The following is a 26,682-nucleotide window of genomic DNA, read 5'->3' as shown; positions in this document are numbered from 1 at the left end:
AGCTGCTTCTTTACCTGTAACACAGATACCGGAGGGTCCCCAGCTCAGTGGGTTGGGTGGTGATGATTCCACCAGCTCATGGCCCTGAAGGGTGCAGCCATGCCCGGCATGCAGCAGGTTCTGTTCATGGCTGCTGTTGTGGTTTTGCGGATCGGACAAGAGCACAGTTTGTGGGCCTGACAACTGGGCTAAGCCTTAGAGCCACTCCTTATGCGCTGGATGGCCTTGGGAAGCTGACTTACCTGCTCGTTGCCTGGCATCCTCATCTATAAAACCGGCTCATGATGGCAGCTGCACCCTATTGTGCACACAAGGGTTCAGTGAAGCACAGCACGGAGCACACAGGGACATTCTGAGCACTGCTGCAGCTGGCCGGCATTATTGTCGTGGTTTTGTGCTTGCGCCTGTGACTGCTCTGACCGTTGTGACTTGCCCCCCCAAAATCCGACCCAGGCGGAAGAAGGACTCGGTGGAGAGCCACCCAACCTGGGTGGATGACACGAGGATTGATGCGGATGCCATCGTAGAGAAGATCGTGCAGAGCCAGGACTTCACGGATGGCAGCAACACCGAGGGTGAGCCGTGCCGGGCTGTTGGGGGCGAGGCCACCTGCTCCAAGGGCTAGCCCTGCCCCACTCAGCCTCCATCCTCCCGTGTGTTCCCACAGACAGCAACCTCCGGCTGTTCGTGAGCCGCGATGGCTCCGCCACACTGAGCGGCATCCAGCTTGCCACCAGGTAGGGCAGGCTCAGGGAGGGGTCGTCGGGGCGGCTGGGGCTTGGGGGTGAGAGCAGAGTCCCCACAGTCCACTCACCTGGCCTTGAATGCCAAGTCTTGTCGCCACAGTGTGACCCTGGGCCTGTCATGTCTCTGAAGCTCCCTTTCCCCATCCGTCAGGCGGTGTGGACACCACCACCTCATCTGGGAGCCTGGGGCAGTGAGGGCACGGACAGGTTTGGTCAGTTCCCATGGTTCACAGGGTCACCTCGGGCAGTGCCTGGCACAGGGCTCGGCACACAGCAGGGGCCTCACACGTTTATTTAGAATCCTCCCTTCCCCTTCCTCCCAGCTCCAGGGACTGGGAACAATGGTGGTGGTGATGCCTCATGGGTTTACTGAACAAATCTTTCCCTAGCACCATCTAGGCACCAGGCCCTGAGCGAAGGCCTGGTTTAACGCAGGCTGCTGCCTACACGGCATCCCCAGATGGCAGGGATAGATGAGACCAAACTTGCAGGAACTACAGTTTATAGAGTCTATGCCGCATCACAGGCATTCATTCGGAGCATGTTGACTGTGTGCCTGGCTCTCCATGTGCTTTTGGCTCACCGAATGAATGAGCGAGTGAGCAAATGAGCTTCCAATGGGCAGGCTACTGAGGGCAGGTGGGAAGCCTGCCTAACATCCACATCCCCAGGGAAGAGGCACGGCCAGTCTGCTGCGCAGAGGCTGCCCTTTCACGCTGCTCTGCTGACTCCTGCTGGCCACAGCCTGGAATGGCAGCTGTCACCTTGCAGTAGCCTTCCTGGGCTGCTCTGAGGTGGGGGTGGGGGAGCAGTGAGCAGGAAGGAAACTGAGGGGCTGGCTTCCTTAGGGGTTTGTAAACACACCCCTCCCTGGCCCCCTCTGAAAATGAGGAAGCATCTCCAGGAAAGAAACCAATCTGGTTGGGAGTGAGATCACAGCAGAGCTACATGCTGAGCCCTGAGAGTCCCCAACTCCAGGACTAGGCCTGGGCTCAGCAGGGAAAGGAGCTGACCAGGTTTCCTGACTTCCCACTGCCCTCTTGGCCACCCTCACATCCCTCTGAGCCTCAGTTTCTTCACCTGTCAAGTGGGGCAGGGTGTAGTCACTCCCTGCTAAGGTGACTGTGAGGATGGCGTGGCACAGCCAGACATGCCTGGAAGTGCTCTGCAGGCCCCACAGACTGATGCTTACTATCTGTGTCACTGTGGGCAAGGGACTTACCATCGCTGGGCCTTGGTTTTGGCCCCTTTGCAACACGGGGCTGGTTAACAGCACCTGCTTGTGAAACACCTCCAAAGGCCTGGTCCAGTGGAGCACTCAGGAAATGGGACATTGATGGGGACATGCTGACCTGTCTCACCTGCAGGGTCTCTTCTGGGGTCTACGAGCCAGTTGTGATTGAAAGCCATTGAGGAGCAGGTGTCCGGGCTGGAGAAGAGTCCTGCTTTCTCTGGAGTCCAGACCCGCATCATTCCATGAGGAACGTTCCCCTTCAGATCACCTCTGCGCCATATCTCCTCCATGCCTCCTCCATGCACTCCAGTCCACACTGTCCCCCTAGCATCATTCCATTGCCCTCCCATCCATGCTGGGACCCTCCTGGCCCACCAAGGCCCATGCACCACTGTGAATATTCTCCTCTGAACCACTAGAGGGCAGGCCAGGCGGGCCAGGCGGGCCCATGCAGCTCGTGGACAAGAAGGAGCTGGCCAGGACTGTTGCTGCCAGAGACTGACCCGGCCCTCTGGCTGAGGACATGCAGCAGCTCCTAAATGTAGAGATGCCTGTGACTGAGGGGCTTCTCTACCTGTGTCCCCACTCACTCCAGGAGCACTGGCTTTTGGTCACATCTTAGCGGCAGGGCCTTGCTCCCTTGCCCTGGTGGTGCGGGGGCCAGACCGCCTCCAGAATCCTGCCACCTGTGACTGTCTGACTGCTTAGTGCTTCAGCTGTCCCTTCCTGTGTCCTGGGGGACCTGCTGGCGGCCTCTTCCTGGGAGCCATGACTCACACCCCACCCACACTCCAGATCGAGACCCCTGCCTCCCCCGGCGAAAGTCCTCCCGCTGCCTTGCAGCCTGCACTTTGCACATGCTCACCCCCAGCACAGTCCCGCTGGCCCCTCACCTCCCCTTCCCTGGGCCCCTTCCCAAAGACTCCTGGTCACTGCCTGCTGTGCAGTCAGAGGCCCAGGGTCCAGCAGCCCGGCGGGAACGGGTGCTGCCTCTCCTCCCTCCAGTTAGCTCCAGCTCAGGTCTGAGACCCGTGCTGAGAAAGGTCTGAGCACTGACGGTGCCCTCTGCCCAGGGCTGGGTCCTGAGCAGCTGGTTTTCCTGCAGGAAGGTTGGAGCAAGCAAAGTCCTTCTCTGCCCTCAGGGTCAGCTGCCCTGACTGGGGTGGATGCCAGAGAGGCAGGTGGGCTGTGGCTGGACTGGTCCGGAGCTGGCTCCATTGCCAGAAAAGCCTCAGCCTTCCTCTGTAAGCATCCCCCCATTCTGGGCAAGGGGGAAGGGCTCCTTTAAGGGATGTGCTTTCCCAGCGGGAAGCAGTCTGGCCCTGCCCCCTACTAAAGCCTCTGCTCTCAGCACTTTCCCCCAAGTCCTTGTAACTTGCTTGAAGGTGGGTTCTGGCTGCCAGCCAGTCCCTGGACAAACTCTCCTGCCCCTTTAAAATTTCACTCGTTTTGTATAAACCCAGCAGGCTGGTGTTTACTTAGCCCTGTAGCTTTTTTCATTTTTTCTTTCCTTCTTTCTTCTTGAGTTCACGGTTCAATATTGTCTCCTCCCCCAGGTGAGGGGAGGTGCTGCTTTTCTGCCCCACCTGCCGGCTGGTTCCAGCAGTGCTGGGGCCCAGCTGGGGGGCCGGGATGGGGGCTTCTCTCTCTGGGAGGGGTGCAGGTGCCCTCCCCAGACTGGGAGGGTTCCTTCCCTAGTTCCCCATCTTCCCTTGCTGGTGAGAGTTGGGCTTCTTGGTCTTGGAACTCCCTGGCATTGGGACCAGAGCATTTCTAGCATTTGTTGTTTTACTCACCTAACCCTTAGAAAATGAATGTTAGAAGGTGCCTGCCGAGGTGGGACAGAGTGTTTACTCAGGCTGGAGAAGGCTCTGCTCAGCCCTGAGAGTCCCCTCCTGCCCCACAGATAACTGGCACTTTGAAAAGGAAGCTGACCGCACTGTGTCCAGACGAATTCGCCCCCAGAAGATGGGGGGAGTTGTGTCCTGCCCCTCTATGTCTGTGTGACCTCACCCAGCCTAGGAGGGAGGTACATTCAGGGTAGATTTGCCTCTCATTCAAAGTTCTGGGGCTTTGGGCAGAAAATAGCCGGCTTTGGTGCTGTTGGGGAGACTCCTCCAGACCAGGAACCCCGGAAGGAGATAGAGCCTGCCACATCCTCCCACACCAGGCCCTGGGCCAGGGTGATTGGACTGAGAATTCGGCCACAACCAAATTGACGCTGGCTGGAGCCAGAGGCCAGAAAGCCTGGCTTTGTTGTTCCCATGTGGGAGCCCTGTCCTCAGCCCTCCTGTCCCCTTGAGCTCAGTGAATTCCCACCAGGCGCCCACAGCTCCTGGACTTCAAATTCTATATATTGAGAGAGATGGAGAGTATATCAGAGATATTTTTGGAAAGGAATTGGTCTATGCAATGTCAGTTTGGAATCTTCTTGAAAGTTTAACGTTTTTATTAGGAGATTTAAGAAATAAAGGTCTACAATATCTTTAGGGTTTTTTTTGTTCCTGTTTACCGCACAAACTGACCACACGGCATGTCTGCCAGGATGGAGGGTGTCCATGTTCTCTCTTTAGGGAGGTGATCAAGGAGGTGGGGGGAGGTGTCTTTTTTTTCTTTGAGTCCCCTCCTTTCTAACAGAATGTTGCCACCACTGCTTGAGTGGGCTGTGTTTGTTCCTCTGTCCCAGCTTCTGTTGTAGAAAATAACATTGTTAGGGGAAATCAGCCTAGTGTCAGTGTCTTGGTTTGAGGGGAAAAAATTAAATGTTTCAGTTTTTGTTTCTTTTGCTGTTTTGTTTTTACGTTGTTACTTTATCATATTGACTTTCGGGTCAAAGGCAACATCAGAAGGACGCCAGATGTGTATAGTGACATTCCAAGGGTGGGGAAGATGTAGGGGTCCAGGGTTCTCCCGGTCCTGGCTACAGGCACAATCATCACCACCTTCATCATTCCAGATTCCTGAGGAGGAAACTGAGAGGGTCTTTACCTGCCAGCCTCATACTAAGCGAAAGCTCTGTCCTCAGGGCCAAGTTCTAACCACTGCCCTGTAGACCTTCTCTGCAATCAAGTGGCCTCTAAGGAGCATGCCTGAGGACAAATAACTGTGCCTCAGTTTCCTCACCTGCAGATGGGGTTATCAAATAACGGGAGTGTGCAGCCTGACCTATAGGAGGTGTGAATGTGTTCCCAAACTAAAGCCCCAGGCTGCCATCGTTTATAGGCCCAGGCTTGCCCTGGGCCCCTCACCCCTGTTTCTGACCCTCCCAAGTCGTTCTGGGACAGGCAAGTCACTCTGGGTCTTTAATGAGCTTGGAGGTGGCAGGAAGGTACAATGGTACTGGCCAGGCCAGGAGGAATCAGGCCACCAGGGCTCCATCTCTATCCCAGGATAGCATTCACCCCACTCCTCAGGGCTGACCCCCACTTACAGCCTCTTTAAACCCTGAAGGCGGATTCTGCCCCTTCCTCTGTTATATGCACACCCGGGGAGGGAGGTAAAAGTGGGCTCCTAGCTGAGCCCAAAGTCTCCTGAGAGATAAGGGAAAAGAATCGGATTGTAGGTTTAAAAATGTTGCTCTTGGCCAGGCGCAGTGGCTCACGCCTATAATCCCAGCACTTTGGGAGGCTGAGGCAGGAGGCAGATCACCTGAGGTCAGGAGTTTGAGACCAGCCTGACCAACATGGAGAAACCCCATCTCTACTAAAAATAGAAAAATTAGCTGGGCGTGGTGGTGGGTGCCTGTAATCCCAGCTACTCAGGAGGCTGAGGCAGGAGAATCACTTGAACCCAGGAGGCAGAGGTTGCAATGAGCCAAGATCGTGCCATTGCACTCCAGCCTGAGTGACAGGATGGGCTTCCAACAAACCAAGGAGATAAATGCCAGAGGGAGTGAACCATGCCAGGCTCAGAGCACATCTCTCCCCAAACCCCCCAGGTGGGGACAGCAGGCCAAAGGCCTCCACATAACCCCTCAGGGAGGCCTGGAGTCCAGATGCTGTACTTCAGGCTCTAAACAATCACTGAATTTTAAAGCTGGCTGGTTCAAAACTCTTACTTTGGGCCGAGCGCAATGGCTCACACCTGTAACCCAAGCACTTTTGGAGGCTGAGGTGGGCAGATCACCTGAGGTCAAGAGTTTGATACCAACCTAGCCAACACAGTGAAAACCCATCTCTACTAAAAAATACAAAAATTAGCTGGACGTGTTGGCACGCGCCTGTAGTCTCAGCTACTCGGGAGGCTGAGGCAGGAGAATCACTTGAACCCAGGAGGCAGAGGTTGCGTGAGCTGAGAACATGCCAATGCACTGCAGCCTGGGCGACAGTGAGACTCCCATCTCTGGGGAAAAAAAAAAAAAAAAAAACAGCTCTTACTTTGGGCCAAGCCTCCACGGGGTGCCAGGGATACAGCAGGAACCTCAGATCCTACCCTTAGGGAGCTGACAGGGCCGGATCAGCAAGTGTGTCAGTGAATTAAAAGGCACAAGAGGCTGGGCACGGTGGCTCAAGCCTGTAAACTTTTGGAGGCCGAGCTGGGACGATCGCTTGAGCCCAGGAGTTCGATACCAGCCTGGGTAACATAGAACTCCATCTCTAAGAAAGAAAAAAAACCCTTCCCAGCTGGCTTCCCTGAGGAACGTGGCGTCCCAGTGAGACCGGATGGATGAGGAGCAGCCGGCCGGTGAGTGGTGGGGGACCGCGTTCCTATCTCGGAGCTGAAGAAGCGTGGAAGATGATCTGGCCCAACATCCCTTTGTTCTCAGAGGAAGGACCCTCCAAGACCGGGGAGGGGCCTGTGCGTGGGTTCCGGTCAGAAACATGTCTGGGCTGCTGCGAGAGGCAGCCGGTGAAAGAAGGGAGGGGACATCCGGAGGGTTGCCCGGGAGGCCAGGCGATGGTGAGGAGGGCGCCTCCTCTCCACCAATCCAAATCCTCCCCATTCATGCGGGCTGGGGACAGACCCTCCCCCGCCCATCCTAGGCTGGAAAGTGAACGTTCTCTGCGCCTCTCCCACCTACAGACTAGTTACGGCCCCCAGTTCCCGTGTCGGCTTCACCACTGACTCGGATTGGGATCTACCTTTCTCTGAGCCTCGGTTTTCCCATCTGAAAAATGGAACTTCCGATCCCGCACTCCCATCTCACTCTGACCCCAGGACTTTGGGATACTTAGAGATTGGCTTTTGGTGGGGCGGCGACAGGACTGTGGCCATGAAGGCCAGGGAGTCTGGGTCCCCAACTCAGTCCCATTCCCTAGGGAGATTCGGGCAGCAACCGGCCTCACAATGCTCTTGAGACCTACACTTGCCCGATATGCAAAGGAGAGAAGGCGGTTCCTGCTAGTCTCGGACGACGTGGGCCTGAGCCGGCCTGGGGACTACGACTCCCGGCGCGCTCCGCAGTCCAAAGGCGGAAAAGCGTAAATCCGGAACCGGATGTGGTTTGCGGCTCCGGTGACTGAACGCGCGGGGAAATGGTGAGATTGGGACAGAATGCCGGAGATAGGGACAGAGTGCCGGAGACAGGGGCGTCTGGGGGTAGGGTCTCGGGTGCTCAGGAGCTGGGGCATGGGCACTGGAACGGGGATTGCTCTCCCGCCCTCCCTATTGTACGGACGACAACGCGGAGGCCTGGCATTCTCTCCCAGCCTAGAAACTGATCCCTAGTCAGCCTTCTAGCATCTGTTGAATGGGAAGCTTAGACCGTGATCGGGCCGCGACGCCCCGCCTCCATCAGTGCGCCAAAATAGAGTCACTTCGTCAGCTGAGACCTCCCTTTTCTCCAGGCCACGGGGACAGACCAGGTGGTGGGACTCGGCCTCGTCGCCGTTAGCCTGATCATCTTCACCTACTACACCGCCTGGGTGATTCTCTTGGTATGTCATTCTCCCCGTCCCATGCTCACCTTCCCGTAACCCTGGCACCGCCAAAGCAACTTCTATGTAGGTTCTAGGCACGGCGCTGGCTTCATTGCCTGCCTCGTCTCCAGAACAACTCTATGAGGAAGATGCCAGTGGTGCCGCATTTTATAGATGAGATAGCTGAGACGCGGGGAGAAGGATCTGGCCCAAGATTGCATCCTTAGCTGCTACACTTAAAACTCTGTTTCCAGCTTGCTTTGACTTTTGGGGGAGTTATGTTCCTTCTGGGTTAGCCTGCTGACTCAGGCATGGCGAGCGCCAGTGATATCTGTGAAGGCCTTTAGGATACTTTTTTCTTGTGGGAAAACTTGTTGGTCATTGCTTAAGAAGTGCAGTGTGTTTGGAAGTGCAGAACTTGCTATCCTTTAGGGAAAAAATATTAGTGAAGAATCCCTGGAGGCCCAGGTTGGGAGTCCGTCGAGGATTCCTCATGTACTATTTGCTAGGCTGTGAGTGCCTTAGGGCAGGTCTCTTGTCCCCTGTTCTCTTGTCCCCACCACCAACCTATGGCAGGCACCAAAGCAAGTGCCTGGTAAATACCAATAAGAAATTAAGGAAGGAGGCCGGGCGCGGTGGCTCAAGCCTGTAATCCCAGCAGTTTGGGAGGCCGAGACGGGCGGATCACAAGGTCAGGAGATCGAGACCATCCTGGCTAACACGGTGAAACCCCGTCTCTACTAAAAAATACAAAAAACTAGCCGGGCGAGGTGGCGGGCGCTTGTAGTCCCAGCTACTCGGGAGGCTGAGGCAGGAGAATGGCCTAAACCCGGGAGGCGGAGCTTGCAGTGAGCTGAGATCCGGCCACTGCACTCCAGCCTGGGCGACAGAACGAGACTCCATCTCAAAAAAAAAAAGAAAAAAAAAAAAGAAATTAAGGAAGGAAACAAACCACAACACCCAAATGCCATAATCTTAAAGAAAAGCAAATGCAGGCCCAGTGCTCTGAATGAGCCACCCCTTAGATGGTGGAGGTGGTATGTTTGGGCTTGGGGGCTGGGCAAGGCGAGCAAGGCTCACCAGAGCTCTGCCCTCAATGCCAGCCATTCATCGACAGTCAGCATGTCATCCACAAGTATTTCCTGCCCCGAGCCTATGCTGTCGCCATCCCACTGGCTGCAGGCCTCCTGCTGCTCCTGTTTGTGGGTAAGTCATCACCTCCTCCCCTTGACCCCGGGCAGGGTTTCGGGAGGACCCCACCTCTGAACATGCTTCCACACTTTGGCTCTGCTGGAAGCTCCTCGCCCCGACCTCACCCCTGGGGTTTTCCTGTTCATCCTTCGAGGTTGCCAGTCAGTAACCTCTGGGTTTCCTGGTGCCCCAGGCTTTTTGGACTCCAATGACCTGTCCCCCTCTTTCCTGCCCCCAACCCCATCATCACTCTACTCACACCTCAGTCACCCTCTTGTCACCCTGGCTTCTAATTCCTGCACCTCTCTCTCTCATAGCTTCCTAGGGGCGGGAACTGTGTCTCCATCATTACTGTGCATCTAGAATGGGCTATGGCACTGAGGTTGTGCTCAGAAAGTCATTTGGATGAGTCAGTCAATAGCCGGGTGCCTGGATGATGGGTGGATGGATGGGTGGGTGGGTGAGGTGTAGGAGGTGGGTAGGTATGTAGGTGGACAAGTGGTTGACCGGGTGATCTATAGATGGGTGGATCTTGTTCCCCTTGGAATCTGAAACACTAAATGCAGCATCTTGCCTGAGGCAGGCACTCAGTTGGTGTTTGTTGAATGAATGTGAGTGGACGTATGGCTTGACGAATGACTAGGGAGATGAGCAGGTTCCCTGGAGGGTGGTTGGGGAGGTTCACAGCCCTGCATGTGGGTGGCTCTGCTGTGTCGTGCCCTGGCCTCCCAGCAGCCCTGAGCTTAGATCTTACGTGGCCTTTCTGGTCTATGTATTCCAGGACTGTTCATCACCTACGTGATGCTGAAGAGCGAGAGGGTGACCAAGAAGGCTCAGTGAAGTTCCCGCGGGGATGAGGCTGCCAGCCCCTTCTCTGCTTCCCCTCCAGCACAGGGACCAAGTAGGGGAGCCTGCAGAACCTGTCCAGGCACAGTGGCGCCTCAAGCCTGCCTGTCCTGCAGAGTCCCCATGACATGGAGCTTACCCCTGCCTGACCGGAGCCCCCTCCCTGACTCCCACTTCCAGAAGCTAGGAGGGAGGAATACCTGGAAGACTCCAGTCACCCCCTTCTTGCTCAGGGCCTAAAAGATGCTGATCTCCCAACCTCACTTTCAGACTCCCTGCCACCTTTTCCCCTGGGTTCTGCCATTTTGCCTCACTTCCCCTCCTGTCACATGCTGACATTGGACTTAGCAGGTTCTAAGTCCGCATGTGTGACCTCTCTGACCTCTCTCCACAAGTCCTGCTCCTCCAGCAAGGCAGCTTTCCTTAGCCTGACATAGCCCAAGACCCCACAAAGCCTTCTGGACCTGGAACGCCTGGGGAAGGACTGACAGACCCCAGGACCAGCCCTGGGGCTCAGGGCATATTAGCTGCTGACCGACCGCTCCTCATGGAGGCCCAGCCCCAAAGCCCCAGGGCTGGCCTGTTTGGGAGAGCTGACCAATAAACACTGATGATGTGTTTGTCTCTGTGCTGTGTTCACCCAGGGTCGGGACTGGAGCGGGCTGGGAGTGGTCTTGGGTCAGGAGATCCTGTACAGTGGGGGTGACTCGGGCCTTCTGCCCTGACCCTGTGCGCTGGGGATAAAGCAGGGACTGGGAGAGATGTGCGTCCTACCCATTGGAGCTCACAGCTGGGAGTCATTGAAGGCCCTGGCACCCCTGTGCCATGCCTCCTCTGTGCCAGCTTGAGCAGGTTGGATTTATTACTTTAGGGACCTTTGGGCCACTCCCCTAAAAGCCCCACAGCCCAACTTAACGTGGCCCTGAGCAGCGAAGGCTGCTGTGTGTTCAGGTTGGCTGGACTGGCCCAGCCCCCAGCCTTCCAGCAGTCCCACCGCGCCTGGGCAGCTGGCTCTCCCATTTGCCACCGCGCCTAGTGTAAACCCCCATTCCTCAAACCCGGGACCCTCACTCTTCTTCCAGTTGGCAGAGGTATCTTCCTCATCACAGAGAAAAAAGAAGCCAGCTGCAGACACCTGCTCCATACTCTGTCCTCCAGTCCAGGCAGAGCTGCCTACTTGGGCTCTGGATCCTAATCCACCAACCCCCAACTACTAAAGTGGGAGCCTGAGGTCACAGATGCCCGCCCCCATGTTGTGAGAAAAATCTCCACAGGATTCTCCCACTGTTTCCTAAGTGTGCTCTGGGATCCCACTTACAGGCCCTCCGTCAACACAGTAGTTCCCACTAAGTGTCTCCCTCTGTCCATTTCACCACCAAGCTTCCCCAGAGGGGTCCACATCTGCCTCCTGCATTTCCTCACCTCCTGCCACACTCAGCATCTGTCCCCATCTCTCCAGGCAGGCTCCAGCCACTGAGGCCACCAGCAGTGTCCACTCTTTATTTTTTTTGTAATTATTTTTTTGTGACAAAGTTTCGCTCTTGTTGCCCAGGCTGGAGTGCAGTGGCATGATCTTGGCTCACTGCAACCTCCACCTCCCGAGTTCAAGTGATTATCCTGTCTCAGCCTCCCGAGTAGCTGGGATGACAGGCATGTGCCACCACACCTGGATAATTTTATATTTTTTGTAGAGACTGGGTTTCTCCATGTTGGTCAGGCTGGTCTTGAACTCTTGACCTCAGGCTATCCGCCTGCCTTGGCCCCCCAAAGTGCTGGGATGACAGGCATAAGCCACCATGCCGAGTCGATGTCCACTCTTTAAATCCAAAGGATGTCTGCTTGACTCTCAGCTGCATTTGGCCTGTGACATCCCCTGATCCGCTGTCAGCCACTTTCTTGATGTCTGTGATGACCATTCTTTTTGTTTGTTTGTTTGAGACGCAGTCTCTCTCTGCTGCCCAGGCTGGAGTGCAGTGGTGCGATCTTGGCTCACTGCAACCTCTGCCTCCTGGGTTCAAGTGATCCTCCTGCCTCAGTCTCCCTAGTAGCTGGGATTACAGGTGCCCGCCACCACGCCCAGCAATTTTTTTTGTATTTTTAGTAGAGATGGAGTTTTGCCTTATTGACCAGGCTGGTTTCAAACTCCTGACCTCAGGTGATCTGCCTGCCTCAGCCTCCCAAAGTGCTGGGATTACAGGCATGAGCCACCATGCCCGACTGTGACGACCATTCTGCTATTTGATGTCTTACTCATGCTATCTTCTGCCACGTGATGCTGGGCTCCTCAGGGATGTGTCACAAGCCTTCTCACTCTCGCCAGGCTCACCTCTGGCCCGATGCACTGCACATGGCCCAGCTGCCCACCTGACATCCTCATCGGATGCCATGGTGGGAGCCTCAAATGCATTCTCTCATGAGCTGAATTCTCAGACTTCTCCCAAATCTGGCTCTCCTCCTCATGCCTTGCCCCCTCTAGTGACTGGTGTCCCATGTCCTTAACCTGGCTTTTTCCTCATCCCCCCATCCACAGGACCCCAAGCTTTATCAATCCTCCCCTTTTCTCCCAGCCTCTAGCCACCTTCGTGATGCAAAGCCACCATCCTTAGCCCTAAGTCCCAGATGGCTTCCTCACCACTTCTGCCCACTCTGGCCCCACCAGTCCAACTATGCATAACAACCAGTGCCCTTCAAAAATGTGCACCTTGACCAGGCACGGTGGCTCACGCCTGTAATCCCAGCACTTTGGGAGGCCAAGGTGGGTGGATCACTTGAGGTCAGGAGTTCGAGACCAGCCTGGCCAACATGGTGAAACCCCGTTTCTACTAAAAATACAAAAATGGCTGGGCGTGGTGTCTCATGCCTGTAATCCCAGCGCTTTGGGAGGCTGAGGCGGGTGGATCACAAGGTCAAGAGATCAATACCATCCTGGCCAACATGGTGAAACCCCGGTTCTACTAAAAATACAAAAATTAGCTGGATGTGGTGGTGCATGCCTGTAATCCTAGCTACTCGGGAGGCTGAGGCAGGAGAATTACTTGAACCAGGAAGTCAGAGGTTGAAGTGAGCCGGGATCGTGCCACTGCACTCCAGCCTTACAACAGAGAGAGACTCCGTCTAAAAAAAAAAAAATTAGCCCAGCATGGTAGCACGTGGCTGTAGTCCCAGCTACTCGGGAGGCTGAGGCAGAAGAATCGCTTGAACCTGGGAGGCAGAGGTTGCAGTTAGCCAAGACCGCACCACTGCACTCCAGCCTGGGAGACAGGGCAAGGCTGTCTCAGAAAAAAAGAAAAAAACAATTAGCTGGGCATGGTGACGCGTGCCTGTAATCCCAGCTACTTGGGAGGCTGAGGCATGAGAATCGCTTGAACCCGGAGGCAGAGGTTGCAGTGAGCCAAGATCGTACCATTGCACTCCAGCGTGGGCAACAGAGCGAGATTCTGTCTCAAAACAAACAAAACCCTCGCACCTTGGCGCCTCACACTCACACCCGTACCCACAATACCTCTCTGGGTCCCCACAAGGCCCTGCCTCCCAGCCTGCTCTCCCTTCTTCACTCCAGCCACTCTAGCCTTTCACTTCCTGGACTCGCCAAGGCCCTTTGCACACCCTACTCACCTTGGTCCCATAGACACTCATCCAGCACAGGCTTGTGCCAGGCACTCAGCCAGGAAGCAGGAGTGACATGGCCCTGCTTTCATGGCATTCCCACTCCAGGGGGAGACGTGATAAACAATAAACAAGACAGTCTCTGACAGTGTTAGGGTGGTGAAGAAAATAAAGGTGATGTGATCAGGAGTGGGGGAAGGGAGCACTCTGCTGGAGTCTGGCAAGATGACAAAAGAACAAGGCGAGTGGCAGTCTGGGGTCAAGAGTTTCAAGTAGAGGGAATAGAAAATGCAAAGGCCTTAATGGGAAAGTTTGGCGGGTAAGGAACAGGAGGGTCTGGGCGGCTGAGTGGTAAGTGTAGGGTGAGTGGTTTGAGATGGGCCTGGGGTCAGGGTGAGGCGTTTGGGTTTTGTTCCATTGCCATGGGAGCCACTGGAGGCTTTAAGCACGAGAGTGACATCATCTGAAATATGCTTTTAAAGATCACGCAGGCAGCTGAGCCCCTCCCTGTCGCTCACCACTAAATCCCCAGGGCCTAGCACTGCTGGCCCACAGTGGGTGTTCAATATCTATGTGTTCAGTGAATGGATGTCCCGACTCTCCTGTGTGACCTAGAGGTAGTGACTTCTTTCTCTAGATCACTCAGTTTTTTCACCCAAAAGACAGGCAAAGGGAATTTCATGCCAGAATGGGTGGGTGGCACAGGATTTAGGTTACTCGCCTCCCCAGGCGGCCCTAGCGACCCGAGTCCCCCAGCCCAGGGCGGAAAATGGGGGTGCTCCCTTCGCGGGACCCCAGCCAACGTCCGGCAGCCCCGCCCCAGCCGGACCGAGGTCTGAAGGATGCTGCAGCCGCGGGGGCGGGACCCGCAGGCCATCGCCAGCGCCTCCCGTGCAGATTGGATGCAGCCGCGGTCGGCGTCACCCGATTGGTCGGCCGCGAGGCAGGGGCGGGGCCTGACTCCTGCAGCGGGGCGGCGGGGACCGCGGCCAAAGCCCGGGAAGCTGCTGCGGGGGCGATGGCTGCGCCGAGCCCCGGGCCCCGCGAGGTAGGTGCGGACCCGAGAGAGGACAGGAGAGGGAAGGGTTGGTGGGCAGGGGTCGGGCCTCCCCTCGGCGAGCGGCGCGGACACGCCCCCATCCAAGCCAGGGAGGGGCCCTGCAGCCGGCGAAGACCAGGACACGCCCCACACGGGGCACCAGGTATGCCGAGGGGCGGCCTGGCGGAGATCCCTCAGCACTTCCTCAGTTTCCTCATCGGGAAAATGGAGAGGATGCTAAAGCTCCTCCCTCAGTGGGCTATTAGGAGGTCAAGCTCTCATCCAGTGCGGGGCACACAGTGGATGCCCACTACTGGTGGGTCAGCGGCTATGACCAGCATCGTGCTGGCCCCTCCGTGCTGGCCTGGAGGCGCTCAGCATAGGCGAATGGAATAGTTGTGACTGAACCACTGGCATCACAGCTCCTGTTATCAAGGGCTCCCGTGCAAGGAGCTCAAACTCAACAGTAACAAGAGTTCATACCTGCCACAAACAAGCTGTTCTAGTTTTCACGTTGCAGATGAGAAAATGAGGCACAGAAAGGTTAGGCGACTTACCTAAGGTCACAAGGTTCGTGAGAGACGGTCCATCTCAGGCCAGGTTTGACTGCAGAGCTCACGGCCTATCTACTGATAATCATAACCATTGCTCTATTTGGGTGCTGACTGCGTGCCAGGCACTGTGTGGCCCCTCTTGGGTACCACAGCATCATCTATTTTACAGCTGAAGAAACTGAGACAGAGAGAGATGAGAGGAAGTCTCACAAGTAGTGGAAGTGGGACTTGAACCCTGATCTTTTTCCTCTGTGACGCTGCCACAGGCTGTTTGTGTCCTCCCACCAGGTCCTGGCCCCCTCCCCTGAGGCTGGATGCAGAGCAGTCACCTCCAGCCGCCGGGGGCTTCTCTGGCGCCTCCGAGATAAGCAGTCTCGCCTGGGCCTGTTTGAGATCAGCCCGGGGCATGAACTGCATGGGATGACATGCATGATGCAGGCAGGGCTGTGGGCTGCCACCCAGGTCTCCATGGACCACCCACCCACGGTGAGTGGCCCATCTGTCCCACGAATGTCCACACCAGCAATAGCAAGACGTGGCTGATGCCCTGTCTGGCTAAAACTGCAGGTGTGGGGATCAGAGACGGACATCAACGGGAGGAAGGCAGAGAGGGAGGAACATTGTGATGTGGGAGCTGGAACGTCTGGGGTGTGTTGGGCGTGTGAGGAACCCCCTGACTCAGGTGGTTGCTGTGTGACTCCAGGTGGGTCTCTGTCTCTCTCTGGGCCTCAGTGTCCCCATCTGTATAATAGGGGGAGATTATACTCCTTGGTTTCTGAGGCCCTCCCAGCCCTGCCAGGGTGTATGGTTGAAAAGGGACCCACCCCCACCCTACTGGCCTGGCCCATCCTCTCTGGAGCTCAGGCTGAGGCAGGGCTGGCTCAGCAGAAAGGTGGCCCAACTGCAAGCTCAGCAGCTGGGCGGGCCTGGGTGACCATGTGTGTGGCGTTCCTGTGTGTGCATGTGTGCGCAGTGGGACCACATTCCATAGGCCACATCCGGGCACAGGGACCTGGAGATCCAGGGAGAGTGCAGAGACACGAGGGAGTTCTCTAACTTGAAAACTGACCTCATCACCTGCTGAAAAGCTTCCATGGCTCCCCAGTACTCAGCATGACCTCCAGATCCAGCTGCATCCAGCCTTGTTCACATTCCATCCCTCCCTGACTGGCTTCAGCCACTTGGGCCCTCCTTCCCTTGCTGGCAGCCACCAGTGCTGTTTCTACTGCTGAGAGCACCCTGCTCCTTCTCTCCACTACCCTTTAGATTTCAGCTTAGAGGTCCCCACCCCCAGGAAGCCTTCTCTGATTTTTCCCCTCCCAGGTTGCATCAGGCAGGTCCCTTGGCTTCAGAGCCATCCCCTTGTACTGGACGGAATCTGGCTTCACTTGGCCAGCCTGTGAGTCTGGGAACGTGCCTGGCTTGAACTCATGGCCTGGTGCTGGGGACCCAGAATGGACGAAATACACTCAGGCCTTGCCATGGGTCACTCTTGTCCCCCTGGCAGCCCTGGGAGGGTGAGCAACGCATCTGCCCAACTTAGGCACTCCCAGAAACAACTCCGGTCCCAGTTTGCTGAAGGAATCAAATTGGAGGAGATGGGGGGCGGGCCAGGTGCAGGACATCTGGAGATCCTGGGGCAGGCAGCAGGGGACTGAGGGGTTGCCCTGAGCTCCTCTACCTCTCCCTGCAGGGGCCACCCTCCCAGGACGATTTCTCGGAGGTCCTAACCCAGGTTCATGAGGTAGGAGGCCCCAGACTCCCATCTGGGGAGGGGCGTGTGCTGGTCTTGCTCTCTCCTCTGCAGTTTTCCCATCTGTGCAGTGGGACTGAAGGCTTGTCCCTGAGCCTTGGGCCTTGCAGAAAGGGTGTAGTCATCCTGACCCTCCTGTCCCAGGACCAACTGCACACACCCGGACCCACGCAGGCACTCCAGAGGAGGCTCTTCCTCCCCTGCAGGGCTTCGAGCTGGGCACGCTGGCCGGCCCCGCCTTTGCCTGGCTGCGCCGCTCCCTGGGCCTGGCGGAGGAGGACTATCAGGCTGCCCTGGGCCCCGGCGGCCCCTACTTGCAGTTCCTCAGCACCTCCAAGAGCAAGGCCAGCTTCTTCCTGTCGTGAGCTTGCGGCAGGGGTGGGGCAGGGGTGGGAGTGGTACCCCTGGCTGGGAGGGCAGAATTCCCAGTGGCGGGGAAGGCCGCCTGAAGAGAGAAACAGAGCGGCCCCGATCTGGGAGCGTCAAGGCCGGACGGTGGACAGATGGGGGAGGAGAGGAGTGCGAGGGCCGAAGGCTAGAGGGGCGGTGCTGAGACCTGGTAGCGAGATCCACGTGCACAGGTCGGGGAAGGGGGCTGAGTGAGAGCCGCTCCAGTCAGGCCTGGGCAGTGACCTCTTTCTCTTGCCCCCCAGCCACGACCAGCGCTTCTTCCTGAAGACCCAGGGGCGCCGAGAGGTGCAGGCTCTGCTCGCCCACCTGCCCCGCTACGTGCAGCACCTGCAGCGGCACCCGCACTCGCTGCTGGCGCGGTTGCTGGGTACGCGGCTGGGGGCGGGGCTCGGTGGGGGCCGGTCCTAGGTGGCAATATACCTGGGGAGGGCGGGGTATGTGGGCGGGGCCCAAATGGGCGGATATGGGGTTGGGGACGTGCGTGGGGGCAGGGCACCACTGGGGTTGGGTTTAGGAGTGGGATCGGGTCGGGATCCGGACCCCAGACAAGGAAGGGTCCGGGTGCCGCGGATCTTGAGAAGGAGGCGTGGCCTGGCGCTGGGACTGGCGCCGGATGTACCCCGGGTCGTGGAGTTTGGGGATCCTCATTCGGCGCCCTCTCCCCTTCCAGGAGTGCACAGTCTGCGGGTGGACCGGGGAAAGAAGGTGGGTGAAGCCAAGGAGAGGTGGCTGGGCGGAGCGGGCGGCTGGAGGGCGACAGCCGGCCTCCCTCACTCCCTGTCCCGGCCCCCAGACGTACTTCATCGTCATGCAGAGCGTCTTCTACCCCGCCGGCCGCATCTCCGAGAGGTGAGTGGCCCAAGCAGGTTTGGTGCCCCACCCCAGCCGAAACTCACCGCCTGAAGCACCCACACTCACTAGCTAGAAGGTGAAACTGAGGCCCGGGAAGAAGGGGCATTCCCAGGATCTGGCGGGTCAGAGACAGTGACGCTCACGCCCAGCATATCTGGAGCACTCAGTGTGCGTTAGGCGCCGTGTTGGGCCCTTCTCATGCTTTTTAATTCCCAGAAAGACGCTGAGGGGCAGCTCTTATCCTCCTTCCTAGATGAGAAACCGAGGAAGGAGAAGGCCACACAGCTAACATGTGGGGAGCAGCGACTCAGACCCAGCCTCTGACTGCACGTAGCCCCCTGTGCCCTCCAGCGCTGGCTCTGCCCACAGGTTCCCTGCCCCCCACCTCCGCCCGGCCATTGGCTGCCCCCCAGGCCCTCCTGGTGCCTCCGCCTGGGGTTGGATCCCTGTGTCTGGGACACCTTCAGGGGCAACAGGGTGTCCAGAGGCAGGCACAGGCAGGGCTCAAGCCTGGGCTGGGCCTCCAGTGGCCTGAGTGTGAATGCCTGCTCTGCTCTTATCTTTAACTCAGAAACAATAATAGACCGGGGTTCAGCTGTAGGGCCAGGCTTGGTGGGTCTCGCTTGTAATCACAGCGCTTTGGGAGGCCAAGGCAGGAGGATTACTTGAACCCAGGAGTTGTAGACCACCCTGGGCAATATAGTGAGACCCTGCCTCTACAAAAAGTGAAAATTAGCTGCGTGTGGTGGCATGTGCCTGCAGTCCCAGACACTTGGGAGGTTAAGGTGGGAGGATTGCTTGAGCCCAGGTGGTCGAGGCTTTAGTGAGCCGTGTTTGTTTCACTGCACTCCAGCCTGGGTGACAGAGTAAGACCTTCTCTGAAAAAAGAAAGAAGCAGGTGAGATTCCATCTCAAAAAAAAAAAAAAGGAAGGAAGGAAGGGAAAGAAGGGAAAGAAAGAAAAGAAAGAGAGAGAAAGAAAGAGAAAGAGAGAGAAAGAAAGAAGAAAGAAAGAGGAAGGAAGAGAAAGAGAGAGAAAGAGAGAGAAAGAGAAAGAGAGAAAGAAAGAAAGAAAAGGAAGAAGAAGAAAGGAAGAGAAAGAGAGAGAAAGAGAGAGACAAAGAAAGAGAAAGGAGAAAGAAAGAAAGAAAAAAGAAAGAAAGAGGAAGGAAGAGAAAGAGAAAGAAAGGAAGGAAGGAAGAAAGGAAGGAAGGAAGGAAGGAAGAGAAAGAAAGAAAGGGTAGGGTTGTGCTGAGGATTGGGGATGATCTATGTAATAGTTCAGTGCACATAAGTAGTCACTGGAAGCTCTTGTGAGATTCTCTCTGTGTCTCAAATCTATGTAAAGCTGAATTCTGTCGCCTCACTCAGGTATGACATCAAAGGCTGCGAGGTGAGCCGCTGGGTGGATCCCGCCCCTGAGGGCAGCCCCATTGTTCTGGTGCTGAAGGACCTCAACTTTCAGGGCAAGACCATCAACCTGGGTGAGTCACGGGGGTGGTCACTGCCTGCCCCTCCTTCATTCAGGGTGAAGTTTATAAGGGTGTCCCTGCTGCCCTCTGCCTGAGTCATTAAGAGCCCAGTTTCTGCTGGGCGTGGTGGCTCATGCTTGTAATCCCAGCACTTTGGGAGGCCAAGATAGGTGGATCACGAGGTCAGTAGGTCAAGACCAGCCTGGCCAAGATGCTGAAACCCCATCTCTACTAAAAACACAAAAATTAGCGGGACGTGGTGGTGCACGCCTGTAATCCCAGCTATTCAGGAGGCTGAGGCAGGAGAATCGCTTGAATCCAGGAGGCAGAGGTTGCAGTGAGCCGAGATGGCACCACTGCACTCAGGCCTGTGCAACAGAGTAAGACTCCGTCTCAAAAAATAAAATAAAAATAAAAGAGCCCAGATTCTGGAATCAGGCAGAGCAGAGTTCAAATTCAGGCTCCATGACTTCCTAGCTAGGTGACCAAGGCAAATTACAGATGAGTTTCTTTATTTGTGAGATGGGGAAAGTAATGCCACGTGCTGTCACGGGGCAGAGTGTGTGGAGCACCGTGGCTGGCACATGATGAGCGCTCAGGTTGGGGCACTGATGCTCCGGCAGGGCCCCAGCGGAACTGGTTCCTCCGCCAGATGGAACTGGACACCACCTTCCTCCGGGAGCTCAACGTGCTGGATTACAGCCTCCTGATGGCCTTCCAATGTCTCCACGAGGATGAGAGGGGCCTGGGCAGCAGCCTCATCTTCCGTACAGCCAGGTGAGCCCCCCACAGGGGCAACAGCGAGATTGAGGTGGTGAGAGTAAAGGAAAGACAGACATGGGGGCGTGGGAGTGCCTTCCCTCTGCCGGGAGCAGTGCAGCCAAAGACACGAAGGCTGGAAAGTGCAGAGTTTGTGTGTGTGTGTGTATGTGCAAGTGTGTGTGCGTGCGTGTGTGCATATGTATGTGTGCGTGCGTGTGCATGCATGCATGGGTGTGTGTGCGTGTGTGCGTGCGTGCGTGTGTGTGTAGAGGGGAGGGCTGGAGAAGCCTAGCTGGTAGGGCAGGAGGGGCACAGGTGGACTGCAGCAGGGGACAGAACAGATGAAGTCCAGTTGGAGAAGAGCTTTGGTGATTATTTGAAGAATCTGCCCATTTTCCAATGGGGCTGTGGAACCATTGAAGGTTTCAGAGCAGAGAAAAAGACCTATTTTTCCCAGCACTTTGGGAGGCCAAGACGGGCGGATCATGAGGTCAGGAGATCGAGACCATCCTGGCTAACACAGTGAAACCCTGTCTCTACTAAAAAAATACAAAAAAACTAGCCGGGCGACGTGGCGGGCGCCTGTAGTCCCAGCTACTCGGGAGGCTGAGGCAGGAGAATGGCGTAAACCCGGGAGGCGGAGCTTGCAGTGAGCTGAGATCCGGCCACTGCACTCCAGCCTGGGCGACAGAGCGAGACTCCGTCTCAACCCCCCACCCCCAAAAAAAAAGAAAAAAAAAAGAAAAAGACCTATTTTTAAATTAAAAAAAATTTTTTTTAAAAGACCTATTTTTAATTTTTTTAATTTTTGCTTTTTTTTTTTGAGATGGAGTTTCCATCTGTCACCCAGGCTGGAGTGCAGTGGTGCCCTCTTGGCTCACTGTAACCTCTGCCTCCTGGATTCAAGTGATTCTCCTGCCTCAGCCTCCTGAGTCTGGGATTACAGACACCTGCCACCATGCCTGGCTAATTTTTTTTTTTTTTTTTTTTTTTTTTTTTTGAGATGGAGTCTTACTCTGTTGCCCAGGCTGGAGTGCAGTGGTGCGATCTTGGCTCACTGCAACCTCTGCCTCCCGGGTTCAAGCAGTTCTGCCTCCCTCAGCCTCCTGAGTAGCTGGGATTACAGGCACACACCAGCATGCCTGGCTAATTTTTGTATTTTTATTAAAGATGGGGTTTCACCAAGTTGTCCATGCTGATCTTGAACTCCTGACCTCAGGTGATACATCTGCCCCTGCCTCCCAGAGTGCTGGGATTACAGGTGTGACCCACAGCACCTGGCCAATTTTTGTATTTTTAGTGGAGAAGGGGTTTTGCCATGTTGACCAGGCTGGTCCTGAACTCCTGAACTCAAGAGATTCATCTGTCTCAGCCTTCCAAAGTGCTGGGATGACAGGCTTGAGCCACTGCGCCCAGCCTAATTTTTGCTTTAAAGGGTCTTTGCCCTTTAAGCTGGTCATTCTACTTCCAGGACCCTGAGGTCATCATCGTTGGCACCGTCTTCCCATCCTCATCTCAGTAGTGGTAACTGTCACTCCTTCACGCTGACCGGGAGCCTCACTGGGAGGGTAGACTCATCCCCATTTGAGAAATGTGAGAACTGAGGCTCGGGAAGGGGACATGAGGTTGCAGAATGACTTCTGAGGACTCATGTTAGTACTTGACCAGCTACTTCCACTTCTGTTCCCTCAGACCCACTCCTGAGGTCGAACAGAATTACACAGGGGCTAACACAGGCACTCCATTGATCCAGTGGGTGGACAAGGGGAGTGAAGGAGGAGGTCCACTCATCCAGCCGCCATCCCTCTCATCCCCTGCCTTGTTCCTGCCCCTTGGAGGAAGAACTTGGGATGGGTGAGGCTTGGGTAGAATTTGGAGTCATGGCTCCTCAAGCAGTCTGTGGCTAGGCTGGACATGTCCTGACCGGATGGTGGCAAGCCTGCCACAGGGCACAGAGCCTCCCACATCTGCGCATCCAAGCGAGGTCAGCTTCTCCCTTGCCTTCTCCCCCTAGCTGGTGCTTAGGCCACTGCTGTCATTCAGTCAGTGATTCCTGGTTTTCATGGAATTGTTGTGACATTGAAATATTTTTAAGTTGGCTCTCCCAGCCCCACCCCCACCCAGTTCCCAGCCCCTACTCAGAACTTCCCCATCCCGCATCTCCCCATCATCCAGGTAGCCCACAGGGTACCAGCATTCTGCTCAGACTCTCAGACCACTGAGTTCTGATTGGCCAGCGCCGGGCAGGGCTTTTTTCTCATTGGTATATTTACCCCCAGACCCAGACAGGACAGGATTAAAGCCCCTCAGCGATGCCTGAGGACAAAGTTAGGGAACTGAACCTGCTTCGGCTGGGACTGGGCGCCCCGCCAAAGGTACCTTCTGGTATGGAATACATTTTGAGGCAAAATCATACACACACCTTCTGCAAACTGGGGTTGCTGGATTTTGTTCACAAAACTTCTGCTCTGCGACCCTGAGACTTCTAGGGTTGGATGACTCCAAACAGAAATTTAGGAAATAGACTTACTTGAAGTCATGTGGCACCACATTTCAAGGCTCAGTGGCCACCTGTGACCAATTTCTAAGTACTGAACAGTGCAGCTCTAGCCCAACACTTTGACTTTTCTCATCTACCTGACTTCACAAACCTCGGCACACAGGAGGTGTGGGAATGAGCTTGTGGAGGGGTGGGCAGCCTGGCCAGGCTTGCAGAGCCAACTGGCTGGGGTTTCCTGGAGGAGGTGGCAGCTTCATCCTCCTGTCGGCCCCCAGGTCTGTGCAAGGGGCACAGAGCCCGGAAGAGTCTGGAGTCCAAAACCGCCGGCTGCTGCCCGACGCCCCCAACGCCCTACACATCCTGGACGGGCCCGAGCAGCGCTATTTCCTGGGCGTCGTGGATCTCGCCACGGTCTACGGGCTCCGCAAGCGGCTGGAGCACCTGTGGAAGACACTGCGCTACCCGGGCCGGACCTTCTCCACTGTCAGCCCGGCTCGCTACGCCCGTCGCCTCTGCCAGTGGGTGGAGGAGCACACAGAGTGACGGGCGCCCGGCCCCACTTTCCGGATCTGGATGATGGGCTCACGCCAGGAACACCGGTTCCCTTGGGCCCGAGCATCTCGCCTGCGCTTCCTCCTGATGGTCGCCAGAGGGCAGCATCCCCTAATTCCGTAACCGCGCAGCCCCGTTTGACCATGGTGCCGTGCCCAGCATCATGCCAAGGATTCCCCTACTTTAGCTCATTTAGTCCTTAAAAAAATGCTATTATTCTCTTTTTACAGACCATGAAATGGAGGCTTAGGGGGTGAAGGGACTGATCAAGATCATTCAGCAATAAATGCTGGAACCAGGACTCAACCATGACTTTTGGATTCCAGAGCCTGTATTCTTAACCACCAGCTCCTGCAGCTTAGTCCTCATGATCTGGGCAAGGGGGGAGGCTGAAGGCTGCAGTCCTCTTGTCGTCCAGATGGGGAAACTGAGGCCCAGAGACTTTAAGGGGCTTATGCACTGGTAAGTGGCAAGGTCGGCCCCGAGTACCCAGGCCTCCCGACCCCCCTCCGCTCCTGGCCCGATACTCTAGGGATGCAGGTGGGGGAAGCTGGGGTCCTGGGGGGCTGCCTGGAGCTCTGGGAGGCATTCTGAACGGCGTCTACTATTGATCTGAAGTGAGCTCTGCCCTCCTCTGAAAGTCACTTTTCTCATCAGTGAAATGGGGGCAAGGGTCCATGGTCAGACCAAGGTCTTGGCTGCACAGACATCACCAGGAGCCTGCATGGCCCCTGATCACTCCTTCTCCTTCCTCCAGGAAACTCCAGCCTGGCCTCTGACCCCAGTTCAATCTGACCATGCCCAAGCCCAAGCGGGCCTTTCCTCCAGAGCTGCTCCAGGGCCTGGCTGTGTGACTGGGGCAAGGTGCTAAACCTCTCTGTGCCTCGCTGGTCTACTCTGTAAAATGAAAGAATGGAAACAGACCTCATTAACTCATTAAATATTTGCTGAGCACCTGCCATGTGACAGGCCCTCTGCTGGGTAATGGGGACCTGGGGACGAAGCAAGTGGCACAGATTCTGCCTTCGTGGAACTCATGGAACTCAGTCTGGGGGAAGGGACCCCTACCCAATCATTTGATGGATAGTGTTGGGTGAAGGGCTTTAACTTCTCCACTGAGACCAGAGAAGAGTCTGACATGTCCCTAGGAGGGTCCCAAGCTAAGAGCACAGCAAGGGCCTGGGGTGAGAGAAGGAAAACATTTCCGAGTGGGAGGGGGCCACGTGGGCCAAGAGTGGACCCCCAGGATTGGACAGTGCAGGACCTCGGGGAAGCCATTCAGCTGCAATGCACACTGCCACTCCACTGACCCATCAGACCATACCAAAGAAAGATGGCTGAGGGGCGAGGCATGGTGGCTCATGCCTGTAATCCTAGCACTTTGGGAGGCCAAGGTGGGTGGATCACTTGAGGTCAGGAGTTTGAAACCAGCCTGGTCAACATGGTGAAACCTCGTCTCTACTAAAAATACAAACATTAGCCAGGTGTGGTGGCGGGCACCTGTAGTCCCAGCTTCTTCAGAGGCTGAGGCAGGTGAATTCCTTAAACCCAGGAGGCAGAGGTTGCAGTGAGCCGAGATGGCACCACTGCACTCCAACCTGGGCAACACAGCAAGACTGTCTCAAACAAAACAACAACAAAAAAAGAAAGATGGCTGAGGGGGAAGGGGGAGGAAGAAGAGAGCTCTGGCTGCAGGGTTCCTGGAATATTTGGTTTTTGGGTTTTTTGGAGACAGGGTCTCCCTCTGTCACCTATGCTTGAGTGCAGTGGCATGGATTACAGCTCACTGCAGCCTCAACCTCCTGGGCTCAAGTGATCCTCCCACCTCAGCCTCCCAAGTAGCTGGGACTACAGGCATGTGCCATCACACCTGGTTACTTTTATTTTATTCTGCAGAGACAGGGTCTCGCCATATTGCCCAGGCTGATCTTGAACTCCTGGGCTCCAGCAATTCGCCCAATTTGATCCTCCCAAAGTGTTGGGCCCACAGGCATGAACCACTGCACTTCGCCAGAATATATGTACTTTAAATATTGATATCACTCCTAGTCGGCTGGGTGACCTTGCCTGATTTCTCAACCTCTCTGTGCTGGCATGCGCTGAGTGGAAATTTCTTGTTCTTGCTTTAGCAGGAAGTTGTGACATAGAGTGTGTCATGCTCATCACTCAGGAGGTGATGGGCCAGGGAAATTCAGAGGTGGCAGGGAATTGCAACAGGAACTAGAGTCTGACTCCACATTTCCACCCGTCTGGATCCCACAGGGCTGAGTCAGCGCCACAGAGTCCTGCTCTCACACATAAGGATGAATCAGCCCCTCTCCACCTTTGGGTCTCTGGCCACAAGCCTATCCGGGACCTCAGGCTGGAGAGGAAAGTGATTTGTTCAAGAACTCATGGGACCCAGGCTCTCCTAACTCATGCACTGATAGACGTGACCTAGCACCTAGTGTGTGCTGGGCACTGTGCAGGTGTGGAGGTGCCCTGAGCACATGGCTGGTCTGACTTTGCCCACATAGAGCTTAGAATCTGTGGGGCAGGTGGACCATAAATAAGGCAACCAGTTAATACACAGGGCAATTTCAGAGTGTGACAAATACTATGAAAAACTGAGTTGGGGTGAGGCAAGAGGGATGGGGGTGCAGTGTTGGCTGGGTGGCTGGCAAGGGCTTTTCAGAGGAGGTGATGCACAGCTGAATGACAAGAGGAGCCACTATATGACTAGCGCCGTCCAGCAGAGGACATGGTGAGTGCAAAGTCCTGCAGTAGGAATGGCTTCAGTATGATTGGCGGTCGGAGGGTGGCCAGGGTCGGTGGAGGGTGACTGAAGGAGTTCACCCCGTGTAGGATCATGTAGGTTGTGGTAAGCAGAGTAGGTTTTTGCCAAAAGCAAAGTGAAGATGTTTATCTGGGGCTATAGGACTTCCCGGTCACAGTTCCACTGTGGTCTTATGATCCTCATCTCCCCTGGGAGCCCGGACCATTTGGGCATGCTGCTCTCTCCATATGGCCCTAGCAAGGGTGGAGTTGCCTCTCTGGGGAAGGAATCATCACCTCACCAGCCATTGTGGGCAGTGTGTGAATCCATAGGGAAATTCTCACCATTGTGCCCTCAGGGTTGGGCCTATGAGCAAAGAAACTTGAAGAATGAGGACTGAGAAGGAAGGGCTCTGGCTTTGGGGACATACTGCCTTGTGTGAGTGAGGAGCCATGGTGACTGAGGGTGAACCACTACTCCTCACGTGTGTCCAGGCTGGAGTGGCAGAAACAGGAGAGTGTGTGCTCAAAGGAAGCCCCTGGGGGGCAGGGC

At 55.8% G+C, this 26,682-nt stretch overlaps 3 protein-coding genes across 4 annotated transcripts in view; all 3 read left to right on the top strand.

The window, feature by feature from the left end:
- The window catches only part of FAM102A (family with sequence similarity 102 member A), a 41,550-nt gene extending 36,789 nt beyond the window's left edge, over positions 1-4,761 (top strand). Inside the window, exons 9-11 of the mRNA XM_010367814.2 lie at positions 454-575; positions 668-737; positions 2,114-4,761. Coding sequence (XP_010366116.1) covers positions 454-575; positions 668-737; positions 2,114-2,159 — 238 coding nt within the window. The 3' untranslated portion in view covers positions 2,160-4,761. The remainder of the gene's footprint in view (positions 1-453; positions 576-667; positions 738-2,113) is intronic.
- A 2,029-nt stretch (positions 4,762-6,790) lies between these two features.
- DPM2 (dolichyl-phosphate mannosyltransferase subunit 2, regulatory) lies at positions 6,791-10,499 on the top strand. Of its 2 annotated transcripts, none has more exons than XM_010367817.2 (4): positions 6,791-7,457; positions 7,767-7,856; positions 8,942-9,044; positions 9,811-10,498. In XM_010367817.2, exons 1-4 carry the CDS (start codon positions 7,455-7,457, stop codon positions 9,867-9,869), a joined length of 255 nt encoding a protein of 84 aa, XP_010366119.1. In that variant the 5' UTR covers positions 6,791-7,454; the 3' UTR covers positions 9,870-10,498. The 2 variants fall into 2 exon arrangements, 1 of the variants encoding a protein (XP_010366119.1); XR_004054065.1 differs by having other exon boundaries at positions 6,990-7,457; positions 7,629-7,856; positions 9,811-10,499.
- Positions 10,500-14,480: 3,981 nt separating this feature from the next.
- PIP5KL1 (phosphatidylinositol-4-phosphate 5-kinase like 1) lies at positions 14,481-24,329 on the top strand. Its single transcript, XM_010367818.2, has 10 exons — positions 14,481-14,529; positions 15,363-15,560; positions 16,768-16,818; positions 17,034-17,188; positions 17,481-17,605; positions 17,909-17,943; positions 18,032-18,087; positions 19,461-19,573; positions 20,185-20,338; positions 23,099-24,329. The coding sequence occupies exons 1-10, from the start codon at positions 14,500-14,502 to the stop codon at positions 23,364-23,366; spliced, it is 1,185 nt and encodes a 394-aa protein (XP_010366120.1). The 5' UTR covers positions 14,481-14,499; the 3' UTR covers positions 23,367-24,329.
- Positions 24,330-26,682: the final 2,353 nt, after the last annotated feature.

This window comes from Rhinopithecus roxellana, chromosome 16, assembly GCF_007565055.1.
Source record: "Rhinopithecus roxellana isolate Shanxi Qingling chromosome 16, ASM756505v1, whole genome shotgun sequence".
Taxonomy (NCBI): domain Eukaryota; kingdom Metazoa; phylum Chordata; class Mammalia; order Primates; family Cercopithecidae; genus Rhinopithecus; species Rhinopithecus roxellana.
Note: the sequence above shows the minus strand (reverse complement) of the source record. Positions and strands in the feature narration are given on the sequence as shown.